At 38.5% G+C, this 26,975-nt stretch overlaps 1 protein-coding gene and 1 pseudogene across 22 annotated transcripts in view; one reads left to right on the top strand and one right to left on the bottom strand.

Moving 5' to 3' along the window:
* The window catches only part of LOC106654442 (tropomyosin), a 30,720-nt gene that overhangs the window by 2,798 nt on the left and 947 nt on the right, over window positions 1-26,975 (top strand). Inside the window, exons 2-11 of one of the 22 annotated variants that reach the window (XM_014374318.1) lie at window positions 50-197; window positions 485-610; window positions 16,503-16,636; window positions 18,460-18,577; window positions 20,176-20,246; window positions 21,457-21,532; window positions 21,729-21,791; window positions 22,626-22,695; window positions 25,409-25,574; window positions 25,751-25,843. In XM_014374318.1, the coding sequence (XP_014229804.1) occupies window positions 84-197; window positions 485-610; window positions 16,503-16,636; window positions 18,460-18,577; window positions 20,176-20,246; window positions 21,457-21,532; window positions 21,729-21,791; window positions 22,626-22,695; window positions 25,409-25,491 (855 nt within the window). In that variant the 5' untranslated portion in view covers window positions 50-83 and the 3' untranslated portion in view covers window positions 25,492-25,574; window positions 25,751-25,843. Of the gene's footprint in view, window positions 1-49; window positions 198-484; window positions 611-3,316; window positions 4,941-8,321; window positions 9,095-16,502; window positions 16,637-18,100; window positions 18,219-18,459; window positions 18,578-20,175; window positions 20,247-20,869; window positions 20,941-21,456; window positions 21,533-21,728; window positions 21,792-22,065; window positions 22,129-22,625; window positions 22,696-23,220; window positions 24,950-25,408; window positions 25,575-25,750; window positions 26,584-26,975 lie in introns of those variants that run through there. The other 21 variants (XM_014374320.1, XM_014374327.1, XM_014374322.1 and 18 more) reach the window with 21 other exon arrangements.
* On the bottom strand, window positions 5,281-7,150 carry LOC111694683 (annotated as a pseudogene).

Here is a 26,975-nt window from a genome sequence, read left to right as displayed (position 1 = left end):
AAAAAAAAAAAAAAAAAAAAATGAAAACGAAAAACATTTTCTCTTGCAGGTAGCCCCGTAGAAAAAACAAAACAAAATTCGCCATGGACGCCATCAAGAAGAAGATGCAGGGAATGAAGCTCGAGAAGGACAATGCGATGGATCGCGCATTGCTCTGCGAGCAGCAGGCCCGTGATGCCAACGCACGTGCCGAAAAGGTACATACATTACACACATGCCTCGCCTCTTTAAAATATACATAACATATAATATCCACATTATCATACGGATTACCGTAACGTGTTAAGATCAAAAGAGACTGCGAGATTAATCGCTCGTTTTAATGTATGCTCGACGATGCGAAATGAGAATGCAAATATAATTGCGTCGCGAACGTATAATGTGTGTTACACACAAAAAGAAAAGAAATGAAGGAGAAGAAGAGACGATCCTTAACTGTAATTCGTTTTTTCTTTCTTTTTTCGCTCTCGTCGCACACACGTAGGCCGAGGAAGAGGCTCGTGCTCTCCAGAAAAAGATCCAGACCATCGAAAATGACCTCGATCAGACTCAGGAAGCTCTCATGCAGGTCAACGCCAAATTGGAAGAGAAAGACAAGGCCCTCCAAAACGTGAGTACATACATACGAGCAAAACAATGAATATGTATTATGATAAACATTTATCGATACAAAGAACACCAATATTTTTTTTTTTTTATTTTGTGTCACAATGACGACGATACGTGCCATTATGCCATGGTACATTATAATAGGTATTTATATCATTTAAAGCAATGGAAGCGAAATTTATACGATAAACATTCTATTTATTATGATTTCGCTGACGCGCGTCGATCACGTTATTGGCTCGTTAGTTTATTAAGAACCCGCGAAGACGTTGAGCAACTCGCGAGGCAATCGTGTGTGTTTGCACACGAATTCAAAATAGCGCCATACATTTCCTGGGCGCATGGCGATGATTATTAATTCGCTCGAAAAAAAAGAAGAAGAAAAATCACGTCTCAACGTGGTATATTTATCAATCCGATATACGAACGCGCTTTAAAACGCCCGATGAAAAAAGCTCGTTGAGAAAGCGAAGATCGTTGGTTTTTTTTTTCATCAAATAAACAAGCGCCTCGACGATTTGGTAAACAGGTGACCTACTAAAAAAAAATAAGAAAAAAGGAAAGAAAAAGACGGAGTCTTCGTGAATTGAATCGTGATTCATCGGCGAAAAATGAACGAAAACAATTCCCCCGCGCGCGCGAAATATAGCATATCGTAGCATAAAATATAACTGCGTTTCGACTTTTATACAATATGTGTGACGATGATAATACATTCGCGGCGGCAGCAGCAGCTCTCGCGATCGAGAGCGAGTGAGAGAGAGAGAGAGCGTATATACTCGTGCGTGTGCGTGGGATTCGTAATTCCAAAGGAATGCCAACGAAGAAGACGTTGATGCAGCAGCAGTAGTAGCGCGTGGAGGGATGAGATTTACAGATGCTCGCGAAACATATATGTTTGTGTAATATGCTGAATATTCGTTGTAATAAAATGTATAAACGGAAACTTGGACGGCCTGTGGTCCCGGTTTTTAGTCGGGAGCTGCACAGATTCGCTGATTTACACCGAGAGTTGGTCTAGCTCGAGAATTGTGTATCGGAAATTTTTGGATAGTTTTTTTTTTGCTTGACTCTTTGAACGAACGGCCTAACACCTTACCCGACGAGTTTTATCCTTTTAAGCCGTTGTGCAAACATAGCTGTTCGAATTTATATCTAGATAAATTAATTCGAGCCAATGACGATTCATTGGCATGCTCGAGTCGCGCGCGGGCCTAATTCAATTATTGAGCAATAGAAGCTCAAAGTGTCAAATTGCTCTTATCTAATCTCTCATCGGTCAACAGGAACGAAAAAAATGAATAAATATTTGTTTGTTTACCGAAAAATTGTTTACGCGTTCCTCCTTGAATGGAGATCGACTTGCACGTACGGACGTGTTCACCCCGGGCATTTCCCAAATAAGTCGCCTACCTGCCGCAAAAACAATGAGACATGAATAATATACTTATGCACCGCGGCGAGATCATTGAGATTTCAAAGCTCACTTTTAATCGAGCGACGATCTGCATGCTCTAAACCGCGTAAACAGCTCCATAACTCGAACGATTAACGCGCGCGCGCGGATAATTTTGGTCAAGTTCTATTATCGACGGTGTGCGCGCTGCTCGATATCAATGCCACTTCAAGGACTCCAGTCAATCAGTCATTCTACAATACCGATCTTATTATAATAGCGTTACGATGGAAAGAAGAATTTTTGTCGTGTCCATCTTTCCGATTCGCCGCGTCGCTCGACATGTACACGCGCCGCCACGCGGGCCTCCTCTCCGTTCTTTTGCGGCTTCGTGCGCAAAAATAGCTTCGAGCCGAAAGAATTAAAAATATAATAATACACACAAGCACAGGTTTTCCTGAGGTATTTAAAAACGCGCGAGATATCCACGAGCGAGCGAGCGAGCGAGTGGCGCCATCGAAAGCTTTCGATACGAAATAGATTATTTTTCTTTCCGCGCTCTAACTAGATCTTCTCCCGTCTTTATATGGAGCAATAAATTCAGATGTTGGTACAACTTCCGCCTGTACGCATACGCAACTTCGCGTATGTGCGAGATTTCGCCTCCGCCCAAATTCAGCATAAACGACCTTCGTCATCGTCGTCGTTAGTCGTCGCTGAGTTGTAGCAACGCTAGCTAACCGGGCTTTTGCTAGCGTATGTGTGTGTGTGTGTGTGTGCCTATACACACACACACTCTCGCCTCTTTCTTTGCTCTCTTGCACTTACATCACGCCTCCATTTATACTACAGTAGTCGCTCGCGGGCTTTCGTGCCGCGCGCATCTAAATTCGTCCATAACGTTCTACTTTTTCAAATATTTCCCGCCGCCGCGTATATAGTGTTGCTCGCTAAGCTCTGCCACTGGGGGCATGGGCACACACGATTCGCAATACACACGCACATGTATATATATTCTTGAAAATTCGTAATCGGCTAGACGCGCCGCGCGCCTCTGCCATCTAGCGCCCGGCCGTCGAGCGCCACGGGCCGAGGCCGCTGCTGCAAGCACGACTTTACCGATCCATGGTGCGCGCTGCTGTTGGTCTTTTTACAAACGCTCTTACTACGTCTGCTCGCTCGCAGTTCGCGTGCTGCAGCTTTTCAAGATTATATCTATAGATATATACATGTGAGGCGCAAGTTCGCGACTGCACCAAGAGAGAGAGAGAGAGAGAGAAACGGAGCTATAGCTGTGCTCGCCTTTTGTGTGCAGCAGTACACAACGACGTTGTACATACTTGCACGTTCTTGGGCGCTGCGCGCACTGCTGCTGCTTCTTAGTTTCTTATAAAAAGAGGCAGCCAGTAGTGGCGAGCACCGGTCATCGCACGACGGTGAATATCGTGCAGATAGATAGATATACAGTTGATATAGCAGCAGTTAACGGATACGCGACGCGCAGTACATGCACGGTACAACGGAGGCCGAATCGCGCGCGCCTCTCCTACGCACCAGCCGCAGTTATTACAATATTTGCCCAATACATAGAGCCGAGAAGGAATGTCTCTTACTGCTGATCATGCTCGCTGCTACGTCTGCTGCCGTTCGACAAGAAGAATAATACAGGAGGAGCCGCCGGCCCGAATGGAAAGCAGTAGTAGATCATTGTTATGCACGATAATAACGACGCAGCAGCGGCGTAGATCGCTTACGCGACACCAGCCACGACGACTTATACTCGGGCCCGGAAGCGCCGCGACGTTAGTCAATTTTTTCGCCTGTCGCTCTGCAAACACGTGATAGCTGATCTCGCTGAAGCACGACTACTGCCAACGAGCCATAACCTCGTCGAGCTGACACGCATATCCTATATCATTATATAGATATTTCATTCATCGAATAAAATTATATACATCGTTGTACTACATGAGTGCGATAAGAGTCGCAGTCGAGACTCGTTTGACACCTCAGCCGCCGATCAGCTGTCGAGGTAAACAAAAGGCCCGCAGCAGCAGCAGCAGCAGCAGTAGCAGCGATTATTATGGAGCAGCGTCAGCTGCCGCCCAATAGCGCTCGCCGTGGACACCAGCATCATCCCAGAAATGTCGGTCGACGTCGTCCGCCGATTATCCTTGGCAGCGGAGCGAACGCCACGACGACGACGTCGTTATCGTCGACGACTGCTGCTTCGAATACTGGCAGCGGTGGACCCGCGCAGTGTGGCCCCCTGCCAGTTGACACGAGGCAGCAGTTTCTTTTGAACGCCACCACCACCTCCTCGAACGTCGTTTCCTCGGGTTTTGTCGGTGGACCCGCGCAGTGTGGCCCCCTCGAGACTGAAAAGAATGACACCATCACAATCGAGTCGTCTCGTTGCACGACTCGATCGGCTGCTGCTGCTGCTATGCTTGCAGACAGAAAAGCACAGCAGCAGCCGCGACAACAGCGACCGGACTCGCTCGGGCAGGTCCCGAGCAATGTCTTGTCGAGTCCCGAAGATAAGGACGACAACGACAACGACTACGGCGACTTGACCAAGTCAAGCACGATCAGTCGTTCGTCGACGAAGAGCAGCTCCTCGGATAACGATAAATCCGGCGTGAGCAGTCCCGTTCTCGAGCACGCGGACGCGAGAGATCGGGGCGATGGTAATTCTGACGAGGAAACTAGCCCCTACGTCGAGGAGGACCCCGAGTTCTCGGAGTTGTCCAAACTCAGGTGCTCGAGCGTATGCACCGAGGTGGTGGCGGCCAAGGAAGCCAGGCGAAGCAAACGATGCGCCGATTATCCTGGCTTCGCTTTTGGCATCTCGATGTTTGCCAGCGATACGATGATGAAATTCAGTCTCATTAAAAATGAACTACAGAACATTAAAAACAGTCAAATGAAGAGGGTAAGAAATTTGAATTTATATCTTAAGAATAATCTTAGTTATTGTTAGGATTGTTTTTTTTTAAATCAAGCAAGTTATCTGAAATCATGAATGATACAAAAGAAAATAAAATTTTACTTCAAACATAAAGGAACTCAAGATTGCTCGAAGCGTACCATATGACTTAAATGAATTGAAAATGTGAATAAAAGCAAGTTATATTCAATTGATGAAGTTTAAATAATTTAGAAGTAAACAGTTAGATGCTTTTAAATTATTCTACAATTTCATTGTCATGCTTACTTTAATTATTGATCAGTTACTTTTTCAAATGTTCTTTTGATATTTTTATGCTTGAGTTTTGATAATATAATTATATATTGAATTCTGATAACTTATAATTTACTTAAACATAATTAAGTACCATTGCAAAGTCTATTTAACTTTAGTACAATGAATTCGTATGGTTAATAATACTATGAGGATAGACAATTAAGATTTGGTCGCTAGTTTCATTTGTACTCTTTGTTCCAATCTCTCTAACTGAGTTTTATGGATTTCTATGTTTTCATCAATATATTTGATTAGATCTTCTGCTCGTTTGATTTCTTGTGATATTAATTGTAAGCGCTTGTTGATATTCTCTTTAGCTTCAGTCAGATCCTGTTTGATCATTAAAGGTCCAATTAACTTGAAGACATCACAGCCAGGCTTCATTCTATCTAGTTCTTCTTTGACTATATTATTTTCATGCCTTTGCCCTTCTAGCTGCTGTCTTTTTAATTCAGCTTCCTGACATTCTTTCTGTAGTTGTCTGATTTTTTCAAATTCATTTTGAATCTTCAAGTGTATTTCCTCTACCATTTTGTATCACTGTAATTGAAAAGTTTATCTTGTAATAATTGTAAGACCATGTGAATTTAAAAATATTTTGCCTCTACCTGAATTGGAAGCTCCAAACTTTTCAGTGCAAGGTTTTCAAAGTCAATGCTTGTTTAACAAGTTATTGATCAAGCATGATATTGAAAATTATTCCCAATCAGTCAATAATAGAGTGCATAATACAAGTCAATGAAAAAAGCACAACAAAAGCTTGACCCCTCTGCATCAACGTTTGCTGCTCTCATGCTGATACTGCATCAAGCACATATGAATTGAATTCTTGTCAATTTACTCGTACATATCGCAAACGTATCCGGTTCTGTTAAAGCTCGGCACGACATTTGCAATGTATTTCATTTGACGGCAACAACAACAGCAACAGCCGAAGATCCTCGCGCAGCAAACAATCACACGCGCCGCGCTTATTCGCGACGAGGAGATTCAACGAGCGGAACAACGTTCACAGCCATGGCAAAAGAGAATTTCTCTCTTTAAACAACGTCGGGCTGGCTGCTGCTGCTGCTCGTGGGTGCGGTATTTCCGGGGTTTTCATAGAGCATAAGAGAAGGCAGTATTATAGACGACGACACGCACGCACAATGCTTTCCGCTGCAGCGTATACACACATTCCCCACCCACTTGTGCGAGTGACTTGCGAAAAGTCGAGCTCTCTGCAGCAGCAGCAGCAGCTCTCGGCGGTAAAGCTGCTGCACACACGAATCCTTCTGCTCTGCGCTAACCTACGAAAAAAGCACAGAGTTAAATCGAGGATTAAAACTTTGGTCCACGAGGGCGTTGTACTTACAAGCTCTTGTTTGTTTACTCGACTGATTTTATCTATCTCCTCGGTTTTCTACGTTTTGACGTTTTATAATAGAAACGAAAAGCGTTGCGTTTTCAGTTGTGCTTTTCTCACGGACGAATCTCACTTTCGTGGTGTGCTCGCTTCCTCATATCTATATGTGTCTGCACCTTCGCTCAGAAGCGATTAAAGCTGCTTTTACACTTCTCAATTAGAGATGCTATCGTTGTAATTTATAAGAATTTTAATTGAAGAGAGATCGTTGAAAAAAATGAAAACGATGGATAAATTGGTCTGTTAATCAGCCACTTGAACACTCGAATTTACAAACTTTATTAATTGATAAGATTACTTTATTTTTATTATGTTTATTATTTTCAATTCGAAAAATAATAAACACTAAAATATTGATATACTTAAGTATGTGAATTATACTTTGATCAAATCGCTTTTTGAACTAAAATCATAATTTGAATTTAGGAACAATTTTCGAAGACCGTTATAAAAAATTATCTACGAGCGAACAATTTATAAAATTTTTTTCCAAAGGAAATAATTTAAATTAAGAACTTGCAGTCGAACGACACCGCAACGTCAAAAATTAACTCATCCCTGCAATCGTAAGTCGTACGATGTGCGCTTGCACGCACCTCAACTATTTACTGTGGTATAATATAACACGGTAAAACAACCATAAAAGTGCGTTACACGACGAAACGGCCAAACCCGTTTACACGTATATTCGTCAGCAGCAGCAGTTCGTCCTTGTGGTGCTGCACACGTCGAAAACGGCCGGCGGCGCAGCGGCGCGCAGCCATTGGCCCCTGCGCGAGAATTTTGCCAAGTTTCACGCACATTACGCATACATACGCGGTACAAGTACACGACAATTTCAGAGCTCAGCTCACAGCTGCTGCTACTGCTGCAAAAGCCGACGCATGCGTATTTATTTCGGAGCGCTGCTCTGAGCTTTTGCACATTTTGTACAGGCGTGCGGCGCGCTCGAGAGTATGGTATCAAAGGTAAACGATACGTCCCTGACTCCGGTGCGCACACACACGTACGGCCATTTTGAAATTCGCGAGATCGCCTCATGCGCGCGGGGCAATGATGTGGCGCAGTGGCGTATACATATCTATATATACAATGCACAGCAGTGGCAGCAGCGCACGATGAAAGTGCAAGCGAGAGAAAGAGAGGAAAGCGACTTTTGGAGAGTCCTGACGATGACGACGCCGCCACCGCCGCACACTGTATATTACCAAGTATATACGCGAAAGGGGCGAGTCAGCGCAAAACTGCACCAGATATAGAAAGAGAGAGAGAGCAGACCGTTCGTATATGAAATGGAAAATATATATTATGAATTCGGTGGTCGGTGGCTGCTGCATTTGCACCAACGTATCGCACTTTAAATCGTGCTCCCTTCCTCTCCGTTAATAACCTCCGTGCGTGCGTGTCGTTACATCTTTTCCTCCTTTATTTTTTTTAATTCGCGCATTTGGAACGCGAATTGCGCGCTGTTACACATACATTAAAGCACACATACACACACACATGTAGACGCACTCTTTACTGCCACCTTGCGATTTGCCACCGCCACCGCCGCCGCCGCCGCTACTGCTGCTGCTGCTGCTCTCTGTACTGTGCCCGGTGTCTCGCCTCTCTTACATACATACATACACATCGTTGTATGTACACACAAGCACGCATAATACACGGATAGTACCTACCACTGCCTGCCTGCCAGCCTGCTCGAAGCTACTCGCACATATACTGCCGCGAGCGAATCCAGCAACGGTCAGCAGCGCGCCGAGCCGGACCCACCCGCAGTCAGTCATAAGCATCGCTGCTGTCCCCGCACACATTGTATCGCTCTCTCGTGCTAGTGCCGCCGTGTAGTGCAGACCTACCGCAAAATATATATTATAATAAAACGCGTTAGATTTTGCGTCAACACACAAAAGTCGGTTCGTAATCTCACGTTCTTCGACGCGTTTTCGAGTTTCTCCACATAAAACACCGGGTGTGTGCGTGCCTCGCTCTCTATCTCTCTTACATATTCGCAAGTGTGCCGACAACGACGACGACGTTTAGTTATATATGCTGCTCGTGTCACATTAGTTTTTATGCACACAGAAGAATTCAGTGAGTGAACAACAACTGGTGTGTGCTATTCTACTCCCGAGAGCTGTTGTTCTATAATTGTGTGGTGGTGTAAAAAAAAGAGCATTTTGCGCTCCGTTTTTTATTTTTTTTTTTTTCAATACTCGTTCGACGTTCGACGTCGAGAGATAAGCTCTCTGTGCGTTAAGTCAAGGATAAGGAAAAAAAAAGAAGACCGAGAAAGATGTCGACACAAGTGCAGGGTACGCTGCTCGACGTGCTGAAGAAAAAGATGAGGCAGACCAAGGAGGAGATGGAAAAGTACAAGGACGAGTGCGAGGACTATCACAAGCGGCTCCAGGTCGAAGTTCTCAGACGCGAGGAAGTGAGTGTGCACACTTATAGTGCTGCTGCTGCCTGTTACATACATACATACAAACATATACCAAACGGCATTTACCCGTGCACAAGCATACACACACAGACAGACATGGGGCCCAAATCTCCTCGGACCTCGGTGAGAGAGGCTAACTCTCTCTTTTTCGATCCTTCGCCCGCGACATGAGCATATATATCTATCTACGCACACATACACAACTTTTATATTGCCCCACGTTCGTGTATGCGTGTATATGTATACAGCTCTCTCTCTCTCTCTCTCTCTCTCTCTCTCTCTCTCTCTTTCTCCCACGTATAAACACGCACACATATTCGCGCACGCACGGTATATTATAGCGTTGCTCGACCAGTATATATACGTATACACACACATACACTACATGTATATTTACAACGTAGGATGGCTGCCACTATATATACTGTCTCTGCGTGGCTCACTTCTCGAGGCAACCGCAGAAGATCGGCGTGGTATAAAGCTGCTGCTGCTGCTCCTTTTCGCATCAATTTTTTGCAGCCAGTATCGTCTTCGCCAGTTGCTCCTATTTTATTTATTTATTTATTTATTTATTCGTTTGTCTTGGTAAAAAACAAATTTGCAATAAATCTCCCTACGCAGTCTATATTCCATATATCTGTGCCGCTGATACGCGCGTGGTATCAATAGACTCGCCTTCGATCCTTTTTGCCAGCTAAGCACACATACACATCTATGTACAACGCATGCCGCCGCCGGGTGGCGGGCTGGCAGAGCTGGCGGCGAGCTCTATTTTTGCAGCGTGACTTCACTGCTCCGTGCTAATTGAGCCTTATACAGCGTGTATGTGTGTGCATATAGAGAGAGAGTGAGTAGAGTCGCACGAGAAATAGGCACGTTCGCGCGCCTATAATACACACATCTGCAGTGCAGAACTCTCATTGCTACTACTATTATGGCATTGTGCTTTTCTGCATTATACCCCACGAAAACTGCACGCGGGTGTCGTATGACATTTCCTCTCTCCATTTCTATTACAATTTGCAAAGCTTCTCTCTCTCTCTTTTTCTTCCTCTCTCACGTGCGACACAGCGACGACGACGACGATGCATGAATCATCATCCGCAAACGAGAAATCGATGTGATGTCGTGTGGCTCTATGTATCGTAGAGTACGAGTCATTATATTTTATTCTAGGTGCAAAAACACAATGTAGTGACGGTCAGATATACACGTTTCTATCCTCATTTTGGGGGAAAGAAAGGAGTCGCTGCGCCTTGCACAAATGCGAAAACTGACACCGGCTTGTATATATGTGCACGCGCGTGGACTGTCCGCACCTCCCGCATCGAGAGATCGATCTGCGTGGGTTCGCTATGCTATATATAGGGTGATCGAATAGGTTACGAGAAAAAGCGACGCACGAAAACGCGTGTCCTTTTATAAGATTATCCTTGGGGGAACCGTGCCGATATATCTAAATAAAATAAACCCAAGATGAATTCGTGCACGCTGTTGCTCGTTATTTTCCAATCGTGAATTCAACTTCTTGCACGCGCGCAATCGTTAGACGAGAGGGAGATAGAAGCGATAAGCCTCCAATCTTTCGCAGATACAGCTTGTCCCTCTCTTACTCCGGCAGTCGCTGCTTCGACAATAGCATAAATATTATTTGTGTATGTGTGCTGTGGAGTCCGTACAGTCGCGGAGCAAGAACGTCTTGGATCATCGCAGCTGACTCATGAGCATATTTGCCATATTTACGCCGTGGTATTATCTAACTAACTTACATGTACGCATTCACGTACGCGTTGACCTAAAAAAAAAAAAAAAAGAATAATAATGATGAGAAAATGATCGGGGCCCCGTCTATACGGATTGCGCGATTATCGTTGTACTTTTTTTTAACGAAAAATTAGCGAGTAAATTATCATCGGTAAATTTCGTCAACTAGTCGCCATTAACCACTTGATAACGTACGGCAGTCAAAAATAATCTAGCGTAAGGCTGTTTTTTAAACGCTCCGTCGCGATGGCCATTTAACTCGTGGCCGGGCTCGTTTGTATTCGAGTGAAATTTCAAGCACGGAACATTTTTTTTTCTTCCGCAAACTTACAGCACAAGCCAATCGATTGAGACGTTTACAAATCATTGAAAAATTAAAGTAATTCGCGGGAAGTCAATCTTCGTGAATACGGCTAGCGGTGTACATATCGACGACATTCTTTACGTACATACATACAGACACATACCGGCCGGCTCGCGCACATACTGTACAGCATCGTCTCTCCTCATGCCTATATCTCGGGCTCCGATGTACACACTCTATACTTGTTACACTCACACATACGCATAGCCGTTTTATATACCTGAAGACGTACAGAGCGTCGAGCGTACCTACTCGCGCGCGCGCAAAAAAAAACGAACCAAGAGTTTAAGAGAAGCGAGTGGGGAAATGTGCGTAAGGCTTTCGTTCTTTGCACACATTTGTTACACGAAGAGTTTGCCTGACGACGACGACGACTACGACGACGACGACGCCTTTCGTCGCGCGTACCTACTCGATCGATGCGCGCGCGGCGTTTATAAAATACACACGGCTCCGCGTGTTTTGCGTGCACAACGTTGAAATGCTTTTTGGCTTGCACAACGACGACGAACACGGCGATATTAGGCAGCAAGCGATAAGGCGCAGTCAGAAGTTTGCAAAATAAAGAAACCGAAGGAGAGGCGCGTTTGGCGTGAAATTTTGCGATTCTTGTTCCGTATAGATGCGGTTCGTTTAGATATAAAATCGTGCGACACCTCGAAGAATTGGCAATTTCTTTCTTTTTTTTTCGATAAGATTAACGATCGATCTCGATAAATGTACGGATTCGGACTGAAATTTGGAACGCACGTATTATAAAAAAAAACTCGTGCGCCGTTGATTCATACTCCAAACGTACGATCCGGTTTTTATTAAATTTCATCGAAGCGACTATCGTACTGTTATAATGTTTTTTTCCTTTAAAGCGAGCGTCCAAGAAGACTTCCATATATACCTACATTACGAATCGGCACGCAGCGCGATAGCGATTTTTTGCGTATAAATTATTACGCTCGATCCACTTTTTTCTATGCGCGCCAACTGCGAGTAATGTATTCGCTTTCTATACGTGCTGCAGCACGAGAGAAGAGGAGCTGCTGCTGCTGCTCGATCGCGATTAAATACTAATTAGCGCGGCAAACACGACTTGTTTAGCGCGTAAGGCTGAAAGTCCGGCTTGATTTATGTTCTTCTGCGAAGGCATGGACAGAACGCGCGGCATGAATGAGACCTCTGTATCACACGCATTTGCCAACATTCAAAAACGGGCCTCGCACCTCTTAATAATACCGTTAGAGCTTGTTATTATTATTGGGTTGTATGCGAAAGAATCGATGAGAGGTCGGGAGCTTATATCGGTCCGTCTCTCGAGCTATCTTTTTTTTTCCTCTTGCAAATTTTGAGAGAGCACCGGAGCCCGTCCTCTTTCGATTGTATAACGTATATAAAATACAACTGGAGCGATCGATGTCGCACGTCCCATCCGGCCGTACAGGAGAGCACAGGTACTTTTGTAAATGAAAACATGAATTTCATCGTGCACGACTGCTGATGCTGCAGCTACTACAGCGCGCTAAGTGTGCGCTTTTTTGCATTCCTATACGTAATAACTTTCGAAATTCAGCAGCTATACTCCGTGCCCCGGAATAGACAGTGGTGTGTGTGCTTAGTAGTCTCGAGCAACGAGAGATGCGAATTGCCATCGCAAGTGCGCCTATACAACCGTCCTCTCTTTCTCTTTCGAGTGTATCAGCGCTTCGGCGCTCCGGAGCTTACGTCATTTTTTGGCGTTGTTACAATTTAAAAAGAAATAATCTAGATTGATCAATGAACGGCGAACGGAGGAGGCGCAATTTACGTGTAAATATTATGAAACTCTCCATCGAGGAGGGGGAGGAGAAGAAGAGGCTTATTCAGCTTTGGAAAAAAGCGCCGTCGAGTGTGGGTATGACTTGTGTGTTATTTTACGGAATACAATAACACCGCGTACATGGGTATATGGCGCATACGTAATGTTGTGACTTTTGGCACGAACGTCGCGCGCGGATGCTTTCTCATATATTATATTTTACTTTTGTTTTCGAAAAAAAATTAATCATCGCTCGCGTGTTCTCGCTCGATGTTTTCACTCGATGGAAGTACGAGCTTGTTATAAACTCTGTATTCTCAGTTTTCAAAGCTCTCCTCTTTTTAAAAGGCACATCCGCTCGTAAAGTCGCTTCAAGGTTCTACTTCTCGCTCTCTCTCGTGTCTAGGACGATACGCCATTTAAAATATCGGGCGAGGAATAAATTTTAATTTTCCTCGATGGTTGTATCTACTTCTCGGAATTGTATAAAATCTTCTATACACGCATGAAATGATACGTTTCGACCTGCCGCTTCACGGGGTTGTTTCTGCGCGGCCCAAACAAAAGCAGATACACATAAAATGACTGATTATAACCAAGTGTTTATATGTACTCGCGTATATACAGTTTTTAGGAGAGAGAGAGAGCTTTGACCGCTAATGCATTTCGCGGAAGCTATATAGTCCTGGACTGGTTTGCGCTTTTATGAACTCTGCTGCTTGTTCTGGCGTCAAGTGGGTCCGTGATGACGAAGCATTTCGTAAAATAAATCCAAGTTTCACATTCGCGCATTATTCATATTCAGCTGTACGAGAGTATTCAGCCACATGTTTTTTACGTACGTCATTTTTTCTCTCTTCTGTTTTACGAAAGAGATTGACCAATATACACATTTGCTTTCTAAATCGAAACTATGCTCGTGCGTCATACACACCTGATATTATGAAGATGTAACGACAGAAAAAAAACTCACTCGTGCATCACACAAGTATTTAATAATAAAAGGCGTATACCTGCCAAGGTAACGAGAAGAGTCTCTTTACGTTGTGTAGACCTATAAGCTGACTAGTGCTCTGCATGACGCGATTGTCCCTAATCGAAGTAAACGTGTCTGACACATTATTAGCACGTCGTGTGGGTGTGTATGTGTATGTGTGGTTATTACACATTTCCACGATGCTACTAGCACAGACACAAATCCAACTTCAATAGCAAGAAAAAGGCCGCTATGAATCTAAATTTATGCAACAAAGCCAATCGAGCGAAATAGCAAAAGAAGTTTTGACTTCTGTCAAAGTCGACAACAATCGTTACATCTGTTCGGTTGTGTTATGTACGAGCTTCGATCGAGCGCTCATCCCAATGAAAAAGCTCTTCGCTTTTTCATCATCGTAGTTATAAAAGTAAGATGGAAATTATTGCTCGATCGTCGAGTCAATGCCGCGCGCGGTTTGTACCGCAGCGGAATACGCGTATAAAAATCCTTGCTCGTTTCAGTCCGTTAACGAAACTCCATATAGTGGAGTATACGCAAGATTACTCATTCGGCAATAAAAATGTGAGGCTCGCAAACACACGCATACATTCACACTGCACACATGGGCTCGCGCGAGGGGGAGAGCGAGAATCGAGCATATGTGTGCGTTTGTATATCAAGCTCAGGGACGTTGCGTCGCGTCGCGCGGCACAAAACGCGTGCAGCATGAGCATGCGGTTCCTCGCGCGCGCATTTTCGCATCGTGCAGCCTCGAGAGTTATACTATACTACCTACCGCGCCGACGAGCTTTTTATCCTCTTTTACGTATATCGAGATCCGTTCGATCGTCGACGCGTTTACATGCATCAGCGCCGCGACAATCGGCCCGTTACCATCATTACAATCACTGCAAGCCAGTGACAAGATCGTTACGGATATCCGGAGAGTATAGAGCGCGCGCGGGCGGCGCGCGTAACAAAAACCCACAGACAACTATAGGCAGCGAGAGAGGAGAGTTGGATGCGAAAAATGCGCTGGTGCGTGGAAAGGCCGTTCGTTGCTTCGCGCGCGATCCATATATAATGGGATCGCTTCAACACTCGTATAACTATGTTACACTATCTACGAGTCCGTAAAATAATAATTTCCAGACTGTGCACGCATGTGTGTGCGTGCGAGTTGTAGCGGAGACGCTCTCGTTTCTTTTGTTTCAATCTTAAAAACTTCGGGGCTACTTTATGATTTCGAAAACAAAAAGACAACGATAAAATTGCTCGAAACTCGACTGAGATTCGTAACAGCAATTACGTCAAATAATATGGTCGAAAGAAACGTTCGCCCTTTGGCACTTCGTGTATGCTACTCCATATAGGATATAACGAGGCTCACTCGTTCCGGAGAAAAATCTCAGGACTCTTAAAAGTCAAAATTACTCATTTAATATCGTCTCGAATATTTATTTTTCTATGAAGATACTTGACGTTGCGCATATTGTGCAAGCAAAACAAAATAACACGAAAGCTTTTAACCAATCGAACGTAATAGCTCCGAGTATTAGTATTAATTAAGCGTAAGAAACTCGATGATGAATAGATAAAAGATTAATTCTCCTTCTTCCTGGTATTAAGTTTCTTATCGGCGTTTTATTGACAAAGTCGACCAAAACATTCGCCGGGTTGGATTCGTCATCGGTACACAATTATTGTATTTCACAGGAAAAAACAATTCTGATCGAACCGTAATTCATACATTTTCTGATTTTTCTTTTTTTTTTATCGATCAATAATTTTTATCTCTTTCTTCAATTTTCACTCGTTTTGAAAAGGAAACACGTTTATATTAGTGCGATGCACAGCGTTACATTACCCACACACACACACACACACACACGTGTTCAAAGAAGATCCTAGACGCAGACCGTGTATAGGTTTAAAGATATGGGCGCGCGCGAGTGAGCGAGTGCGTGCGTGCGCACGATGTTGAATGAGCGGGGCAGGACCGATTTAGCTCGTTGCCCATATACACTGCACAAACACATGCAGGCGCACACTATATTTTCAATCGCGCTAATTGAACGATGCTTCTCTAATGCTATGCGTCCTCATACGTATGTATGTTGTGTGCACACGTATTATATACATAAAAGCAAAAGGCTCCGTATACGTATACCAGCGATTATCATGCTTCACTGCTGTCGCTGATGTGCGTATTACCTTATATTGTTTCTCCTTTATGCGTCGCTCATAAGTACAAAGACGCATAAGGTTTTGCATCACTGGATATATAGTTGAGATTCGATACGATTGTATTCTTTTCGAGAAATATTTTGTCCCATATACCCCCGTGTCTTCTCAAGCGCGTGACATTATTTACATTTTTGAATGGATTTTTTTCTATTTTCTTAAAAAAAACAAAAAAAAATATTGGTGCTCAAAATCATGTAAATATATTTTTAATTACACAAGCTTACTGATTTTCTAACGTTATTTTATTTTATCATTTCAGGCTGAGTCTGAAGTCGCAGCCCTCAACCGACGCATCCAACTCCTCGAGGAAGACCTCGAAAGGTCAGAGGAACGCTTGGCTACGGCAACTGCCAAGTTGGCCGAAGCCTCGCAGGCCGCTGACGAGAGCGAACGGTATGCACAATTTCATGATTGGTTACTTTGTACTTAGTTGCGTAAAAAGTTTCCATAAAGTGGCTTAAATTTAATGATCAAATACTAATAATAAAGTACATTTAAAATCATTTTTGGTAGTTTCGTTAAAATTAGAATTACGTTTCAAGTGACACAATTTAACGATTCACTACTTCTGCATTGATTTTTGCTTCAACAATTATTTAAAAAAAATTATAGGTGACATCTAAAATAATCACATTTTTAACAACTTTAATTTCTGTAAAAAATAAATTTGTTGAACATATTGGAATGTCTTGCGAGTTTGTCAAAATTTTGGCCATTTTAAGGAGATTGTTAGTTTCAAAAATTTTTTAGCAAAATATTGAATGCGAAAACAGTTTTTGAAACGAATTAAATCTAGTTTTATTAATTATAATCTATGCACACAGAGTACAAGTATTTTGAAGTGGCCAGATTTGAAAAAATTAAAAAATTAAATCAATAGAACAAATCATCGTGAAAAAAATTAGTTAATTTCTATGTGTTATGATTATAATGACGATACTGCGTATCGAGCCAAATACCTTGAATCATATTATCAACGCAATTTTTTTATGTTTACACTAATTGTTCTTCGATCGATGTTAAATTTACATCAATTCTAGAAAAAAGTTATTTTTTAAACCAAACTAGAGAACTTGGTTTACTAATAGTAATTTATTTTACATAAACTCAATATCTTTATGCGTTTGATAACTTGAGCAAGGTTTAGCCCTGAGAAGCATTTTTCAACTGATCAATTTTTATTGTCAATTTGAAGAGAAAAAATTATTAATGACTCAATGTTAATTTTAATAAATTCATTTTAAAAGAAATCACTATGATAATTAAACGCCGCTCTCAAAGCTTTTGAACACGTTTCAAAGGGCTAAAAATCGCTTGGAGAATTGAATCTTCGATTCAATAACTTCAAGGCATTATTTTCTGTTATGATTCATACTCCTCGATCCGCTTTTGTAAATGGAAAAATTATTGTTTCAAAATAATGAGAAGATGATTTGAATTCTGTAAATTTAAAATTTCTGTTTTATATTTTATCTTTTATTCGTCAGAATTTCACTTCCTGTAGTTTAATGTTATGTTTGATAAACACTTTTGCCGACAAACATAACATATCGAGTTCTCGAATCGCTGTATACTTTAAAGAGTATATTTTTCACAACAATAATTTGAAACCGCGTAAGTTAAGAACTCTTTGACAAAGCTTTTCCATAACAAAAGTTATCAATTCCTTACCTTTTTCATTAATATACCTACGAGTCGTTGAAAGCAAGCACTGTCATCAAAATTTTCTTTTGAAACGAGTGCCGTCGCACTCATCAAATTGAACATGCTCAAACATACGAATTTTCGTGAAAGATCTTTCAACGCTCTGTACGACTAATCAAAAAACCATAAAATTTTCCACGAAACCCAAATTAGGATACGCAAGGCACTCGAAAATCGCACAAACATGGAAGATGACCGGGTGGCACAACTGGAACAGCAGTTGGCACAAGCCAAACTCATTGCTGAGGAAGCCGACAAAAAATACGAAGAGGTGGGTTTTTGTCAGCAATTAGCTGTCAAAATAAGTAAAACCTAGAATCCTTCCCACTCCTCTCCAAATAATTTTAGTACCGTGCAATCAATGATAGTCGTTTAAGCTTAGGATAAGATCGTTTCTTACAGAACTTGCAGAGCTGATGCCGTTGCTGAGTTGCTGCTCATTATTAATAGATTGTAATTTTAAGTATTGTTACTATAATGATATCTAATAAACATATATTCTATACATAAAGCGCTCGAAAAATCCTCGAAAACCGAAGCTTGGCAGATGAAGAGCGCATGGACGCCCTGGAAAATCAGCTTAAAGAAGCCCGTTTCCTAGCAGAAGAAGCCGATAAAAAATACGATGAGGTTTGCGAACCTTCTGGAGTTGCTGCTAGTTGTGGTGTTTCTGTGAAAATTTTTCATAATAACAACAACTGCTCCTAGTCGTTAGCCAAAAGCGCGAGTAGAAAAGTGCCTAACCATAATTTCAATGTGTGTCTAACTGACGTGAAAGTCATTAATTTCGTGCAACTAAAGTGGGGAAAATGTATAGTTGTTACTAGTTAATAGTGTTTAGGAAGAAAATTCAAACTGCCTAAGGCAGTTTGTAAAAGTTAGTGGTGCTTTTTCAATTGATGCACGTTGTGTAACACGTGTAGGTTTTTGTCCTCCACCACACTCGGTGTTCATGAGTGACGATAACGCTTTTGGATAAAGTTTTGGAAGATAACGAGTGTTAGTGGTTCGAATAAATTTTATCTAGTTTTTACGCAAGAGGTATGAAAAGAAAAGTGATGGTTAATACCTGCAAAATGACGAGTATGAACTAGTTAAAGATTTACTTTTATTATTATATGTTCCAAAAGTTTAAGGTGCTACAAAATTGTCTGGGATCGTTGATATTATACTTGTCAGTTTGATATTTTAGACATTTACTTTTAATTCCTCGAAGAAAGACTAAAAAATATTTTATTTTTATTTTCATACGAATACAACGAAATATTTGATTTTTTAAAGACTTATCAGCTGAAGCTTGAGCTGCCTTTTAAGACTTGATGTAGATTGTTATATCTCTTTTGAGTACCCTTTATATAATTCATGCGAATTTTTAGTTTATATATGGGTTCAAGTTAAAAAAGGCAAGTTTAATGATTTAGAGTTTTAAAGTAACTATATATTTAGGTAAAATTAAATTTTATAAGTCCCATAAAGACAAAGCGATTAATAGTAGCTTTTGTTATTGAAAATATTAATATTGAGTTCATTCTAATGATAAGACGTGGTTAATAATCGAATTTGATTCGAACCTTTTTCAATTTTAACTAATATAAATAAGTCTTCTATTATACTGTTACTGATAAGGTGGGTTATGCATTTAGTGCATTCGGTGAATAGGTTTTTATTGTATAGGTATGCATACAATGAGTTTTTAAATTTAACATAAGAAAATGCTTTTAACAAACAAGCATTTAAATTATTTTTGATTTTACTCAACTAAATATAAGCTTCGAACAATTCAGTGGTATGCGTACCGAAGCTTTATAATTTTAACAAATTTCAGAAGAAATACTTTTTACGTTTGCAGTGGTTACTAATTGCTTGTCACCGTTGGATTGCTAATACATAAAAGACTCATAGTTTTAACTAAAAACGTGTGATTGCAATGTGTCAAATTTTTATCCTAAAAGACTTTAATTTTGATTACATTTTAAAATATCAGAGAGACAAACGAGTTGTTAGAGCATGAATTTCAGTTCATGAAATTTTTTAACTATGAATATTATCATAATGTAAATTAATGATACAAATAAAAGTCTGGGTTATACAATTATTTGCTCATTTGTCTGTTCGATTCAATAACTAAAAGAAAAACATGATTTTTCATTAAACATCATTTGAAAGTGCATCAAGAGAATTCATTCGTGTCTAAAAAAGTATTTGTGACACTTATAATTTTAACGCAGGTTGCTCGTAAATTGGCCATGGTCGAAGCTGATCTAGAACGTGCTGAGGAGCGTGCCGAAGCTGGTGAATCGTAAGCACTTTAAATTTAATACGGTCGTTTTATTTTTATTTTGATGTGCGTTAATTTTGTGTAAGTCCCTACATAAAAAATTATGTCCCGCTAATTTAAGTTAATCGGAAGTGCACATAATACCGCTTAAAAGTAAGAATAGACTGAATGATATTAATTAAAATCAATACTGTTATTTAAGCTAACTAGATTTTAATTAATTAATTAGTTTTTTGAGCACTTCAATTATGTAAGTTTTGACTACTTCAATTTCTTCTGTATTGCAAGGTCGCAGTTTGCCTTTTAAATTTACACTATAATGTTTTTGCATAAAAAAAATCTTTGGAAATTGTTTTTAATAAGATTGATTAGATTGAAAAAAGTAGTCAAAACTAACATTATCCTGCAAGCTATACAATTTTTATTTTTATCCAAATTTAGCACTTTTTACTGGAAGAGCTGATGAATCAAGGACCACAACGGCGAATGCTGTACTAATATTCCTTTATTTTTAAAAACTTTAAATATCCTAAAAAATATTTTGTTTTCCTTCGTCCATAACTTTCCTCACACCTATTATTAAAACTGCACTGGCTTTATTAGACATTTGGCATGATTGTTTTTGTGTTGGCAATTGCTCACAGGTTGCCAGAAAGTTAGTCATGATGGAACAGGACCTAGAACGCGCTGAAGAAAAAAATGAATTCTCCGAGACGTAAGTTAGCTGTATTTGCTTCCCCTGCATGCTTTTTATTTGAGCTTTATTTTTTGTTGAGTTTGCATTATTATTACAGTTTTAAAGAAGAAAAATTATTATTTACTTCTATAAAAAATACCTTCTAATTAGTTTAAATCTGTTAATCTTTTTATAAATTCACGGAAAACGGATTATGAACTAAAAAAATCGACAAAAACGATACTATAAAATAACGTGAAAATTCAGATATTGATTTAACAAAATCTTAAGTTACTGTTGAACAAAATTAAATGCTACTACTCAATTTTCAAAGATATTATAATGTGAGTAAAAATCATTTGTAACTTCAACCAAAGACGTTCATAGTATTTTTTATAAAGTAAATTTAAATATTTAAAAGCCTGCCTAAGAGACTCAAATATTTAATCTTTGAATACTCATCGGAAGTTAAATTATTCGAGTCGCACTTTAATTTACTGAACGTCATGAGCGATTAATGATGCATACTTATGTTACGCAATTTTAATTTTTCAGAAAAATCGTCGAACTTGAGGAAGAACTCCGTGTCGTTGGCAACAACCTTAAATCTCTTGAAGTGTCGGAAGAAAAGGTAAGATTTGTTTACAATTTTTCATAAGTTCCAACGGATAAATTCAATAAATTCAATTTACCTTTAAATTACTTTACTTTGTGTTTTCTTAAGTAAAAATCCGTCGTGTAAATTATTGAATTTTGGAATTATTAAGTATCCTTCTACAAAATAGTCAATATTCTGATAATAATTAATTGTTAAAAATTATAAACAGGCCAACCAACGTGAGGAGGAATACAAAAACCAAATTAAAACTTTGACTACCCGTCTAAAGGAGGTACACGTCTTTCACGAGTGCCTTTCGTTTGTTCTTGATGTTTTCTCGATTTTGATATGGCCCCAATAACACTTGAATGTAATTTTCTCACAAATAAGTGATAGTAATGCATACAAGTACTTGTGCTTTATTTCCACTCGTACGTTGTAATCAAATTACTACACGTTTGAATTTTTTTACAACGGCATTAACCATAAAACAATATTTAAATAATGCTTTATTTTTTGATACTAAACAAATTGTGTTTTTTTTTAAACGCTTTTTTAAAAACAAGGCTACAATGAGAGAAGAATCCATTGATAGACAAGTCAAGATCTTGGATAGTCAATTGAAAGAGGTAAGAATAAAAAAAGTCAAAATTGAAAATTTAAGAAATTCTTCAGTTAAAAATATTTAGTAAAATTCAAACGCGTTATTTACTTTCACTTTTTAGTTTATTGTAAAAGAAACTACCGAACTTGAAATAAAATTTCTTCAAAAATACTTTTTTCAAATATTAAATTCAAGTTGAAAATGATATAATCAAAAATAGAAAGGTAGATGAAGGGGTCAAATCTGGTAAATGTGCCTAGATCATCAGAGGTATGGAGTCTGCGTGTGTAAAATGACAATTTTCTGCTTATATGTAATCCTGAAAAGCATGAGCTTTTGAATGATTTATTAACAAAAACCGTGTTGAGTTTTGTTTAATTAACGAAATAATATCAAAATAAAATCAGAGCTATTCTCAAAGAAGATGTTTTCCCAAAATATAATTGCATTTTTTGGGAATAGCATTGATTTCATAAATTTCACATATTTCGTTTTACTAATTACATTTTCAATATTTTTCAGGCTGAGGCTCGCGCTGAGTTTGCTGAAAGATCCGTGCAGAAACTCCAGAAGGAAGTTGACAGGCTTGAAGGTGTGTATTTTTTCGAACTTAAACCCATTACAATTCTATTGATTGCAAGATAAGCGTTAATAGTCGAACTTTTAATGCCAAAGAATACTTGCAATTTCGATTACTTCGCTCATTTTGCTATTACCTATTATTGAATAAAATTTAAGCTAGAATCATTCGTAATTTTGAAATATCGAGATATACAAGTAAGTTATAGCCTTCTAAGGTGTTCCAAGCGTTTGATATTAATTTTGCCATAAATGCAACTAAATACTCCAATTCAGAAGTAGATTATTTATTTGAAATAGTTTCTGCATGTACATGTTACTCTTTCAAATGTAAAAAATTATTTCAAATAAATAATCTAATTTATTTGCCTACATTTATGTGACCTTTTGTCTCTGAAAAGTTGTGTTTGTTCAGTGTGTTTTTCGTGATTTTTGAATAACGTGAGAAATAATAAATTAACAATCGATCGCTCGGCCAATTTTTACGCTTAATCTTTTTCATTATCGCGAGACTGGCCCTAACAAGTAATATTTACAGACGACCTTGTTGGCGAAAGAAAAAAAAACAAATTGCTGCAGGATGAGATGGAGGCTACCCTACATGACATCCAGAATATGTAAACACACATGCGCTTGATTATCCCTGCGTGCCGTGGTTTATAATGTGGTGCAAAACGTCTTAACAGAAAACTGAGGGACAAATGTAACAAAACATAATATAAAAACACTGCAGTCTTTAGTCGTACGTGTGTTGCCTTTGCCACTCTTTACCGAGAGAGATCTAACCTTGTATTGAAAAAAAATCAAAGCAAAGCGACACATATACCATAGATGGAATTAACGAACGAAGATCTATTCGAGAGGATTTATGTACAAAAACGTTTACATATACCGTCCTACAAATTAAACCGATTCGTGTGTTAGGCTAAATCACGAACGCATTTTCAGTGCATCTACTCTACACTAATGATTCGCGTTTATATTTGCGCTCATTGAAATTATAATTGAAACGATATATTTGGATATTACAATTATCACTTAGTTTCGGTAATTTTTAGCTAAATTAAAAACTACCGCTTATGTGTAATAATCAAGCAAAGTACCTAAACCTAAATAATAGGTTTCATTAGAAAATCTATTATAAAAAATTTTTTATTTATCGATTAAATATTCAAATTATTACCTACAATGAACTGACATTTGATATCGCAGGACGAGCTTTTACGCTTTTTGTATCAAATTAAACTAGATTGATCTTTAGTTATTGAAGTGCAAATAAATAATGCTGCATCGTGCAATTGTAAAAAAAAACATAAATTCAAACATTCCGTCGATTGAACTTCCATTGAATGTATCTCTAGTTTATTATATATACTGACGCAATTCGTGTTTCGGTTATGTTCTACTAAATCCGGGTTGCGTTTATTGTTGCTTGCTACTGTAAAGTTAAACGTGCTAACTTCTTTATTTTTATACAACTTGAGAAATGATATAGTATGTATACTTTTTATTTCATTAAACACGTATTTTGTTTCTATTGTTCGTTCTTTGAGATTATAGTAGATTTTGTAATTTATAGCATTATATTGCTTTGAATAATTTTTAGCCGTGTATACGCAGATTTAAAAATTTAAATCGAAAACAATAATCTCCCTTACACATGTGAATAATCATATTCGTGTGTACTTTGAACATTGTTGTTTAGATGTGTAAATCACATTTACCTTACTTTAATGTAACTTATGGAAAGTAATTTTATAAATTCCGGTATTTCAAAGTCTGAGTATTGTAAAATTATAACCACAACTTTCAATTTATACAAAATTATGTATATTTACATAATAAACAGGGCACATAAAAGAGGGCATCAATTCGTTTTGTACTATATACATTTCTCTATGTTCAAGCCTAGAGTCGTTTATGTTTTTCTTCTTGCGCGATGGCGTTATTGCCTTTTATCAATAAACTAAATGTATGAATTTTGAAAATAATGAAAATAATGTATACATGAATACGAAAGTTTATGATCAAAAAATAGATAACAGGATTTACTATAATACAAGACTCTACGCGTTCAGTCGTTATTTTTTTTTATTAACTTAATATAATTAGTGAATTTAAGAATTCTATGAGAAAAATCGAAATATATCGTTTAATATGTTGATCTACTTAATAAAATAAACTATTGAAATGATCATAACACTTTGTAATATTAACTATATTGCTACAATTATAAATATGTTTATAATATATATTTTGATTTTGAAGTGTGTTTTTTATTTTTATTTCGTTGATTTTCATTTACTAACTCTAGACATAATTTGCGCTCGACTCCACACTAATACAATCCCTCAATGATAAATCCATCCATCGTAAGCATTAACAAAAAATGAAACTTTATGTGTGAAAAGTATCAAAATAGATCGCGGTCCAGGATAAGTGAACAAATTTAAATTTGAAAGGTAAGTAGTGTTTTGAGACTTTTGTTTTTTGGACTACCTAATAATACATTTTCTGTAAAATCGTGTGAGACAATAACGATCACATTTATTCTTGATTTCTGCTACTTACATGCCTGCTGCATAGCAGCTATCTACACGAAAAGGTGAACTTCTTTGACGCTATTTGCCAAAAAATTGAAACATTAATACATCAATTTATTTAAGACTTTTCTAAAATCCGCTTTGATTGAGTTCTCAAAAATGTGGATTTGCGCCTGCTTTTAGATGAGATGGTAGCAGAAAAAGAAAAATACAAGGAGGTTGGCGATGGCTTAGACAATGCGTTCCAAGAACTCTACGGAGTTTAAAACTCAACTAATAGCTACTTCAACTAACGCTTCAAATATAAATGCTTATACATTTTCGCTTCATTACCATCATTTTAATAGCAGTAAGTTTGATTTAATTTTTCAACGTAATAAGTCTGGATAAGGGATACACAAACATGGACAATTTGGTAAAGAAATCGATATTATCTTGGGAAATGGTTTTACTTTAACAAAGGGATACATTTATTGTATTGGTGATGAGGAGATCAGAATTAAATTGCATCTTGATTATTTTCAGACGAACTCGTTCACGAGAAGGAAAAGTACAAATACATCTGCGACGATTTGGATCTCACCTTTACCGAATTGGTTGGTTAAGCTTTGCGATATCAACATCAATATTTCGCACGTCAAACAACAAAATCAACAACGAGAAATCATTCAAAGCCAAAAATTACACGAAAAAATCGTGGCAAAAGTCACTACCGTCGATCGCAGCTACTACCAAAAAATTTGTTATCATGATCAGCAATTGTTAATCAACAGCATCTGCATAATATTTATGACAATAATTCATCGTTATAATAATTATAATAATTATTATTACTTGTAATACTGTATAATTAAAACTTAATATATAATGTAAGCACGGACTTGCGTGATTTTCCAGTCTCACATATCCATCACCACTTCAAAATATGTTCACATTCTCGTTGTTTTTCCTTTTTATCTCTTTTCGTAATTATTATTACTTTAATATTGTAATCGCTATAAAATTTACCATGAGTTGAAAATTACATAAATTGGAAAATTATATAATTTATGTTGTATCGTTTTTTCACCGCTTTATAAACGTTGATGCAAATATATATTTACGTGTCTTATTAATAAGATAATTGATTCATTCAATACCTTGAAGCGTGTGAATTAAAATTTTAAAAAAACCAGATGATCACCTATATTTATGTTAGAAATTATTTATTTTTGGTTTCAACAAGCGATAGGACCGAATAAATTCACTTTACTGTTATATATTTATTTATTATTCTCTATTGGTGTATGTGTCAGATAATTGTTTACCCCAGTGCACAGCTCTACAGAATTTTATAATAAAATTTTTTTGCAAAATAATTTACAGACTTATTATTTTGCTAAATAAATTATGTATGAATTCGTTTAATCATTGTCGTTCATTTATTCAATGACCTAAAAAAACAAATTTGGCAATAATTTAGAATAGATGAATAAAGAATGTTGAGTAAAGACCAATTGTCTCGATATTTTCGCGATCTTCTATGCTTGAAACGTCGTATTTTTCACTGACAATATTTTGGTCAAAATTTGTTGAATTAAAATAACAAAAGAGTTGAAAAGCTTACAATATTCCACACCTACGTGAAGATGTTTTTAAATTATTATTATCCGCACCGAAGGTTCTTTTCAACTTTGGACATTTAAGGTATTTTATTTTATTTTATTTTATTTTCATCTGATTTTAGTTTTTCCAAATTTTCCTTATCTGT

This window comes from Trichogramma pretiosum, unplaced genomic scaffold, assembly GCF_000599845.2.
Source record: "Trichogramma pretiosum strain Unisexual culture from Peru unplaced genomic scaffold, Tpre_2.0 scaffold47, whole genome shotgun sequence".
Taxonomy (NCBI): domain Eukaryota; kingdom Metazoa; phylum Arthropoda; class Insecta; order Hymenoptera; family Trichogrammatidae; genus Trichogramma; species Trichogramma pretiosum.
The sequence above is the reverse complement of the archived record's forward strand: the minus strand, read 5'-3'. Positions and strand labels throughout refer to the sequence as shown.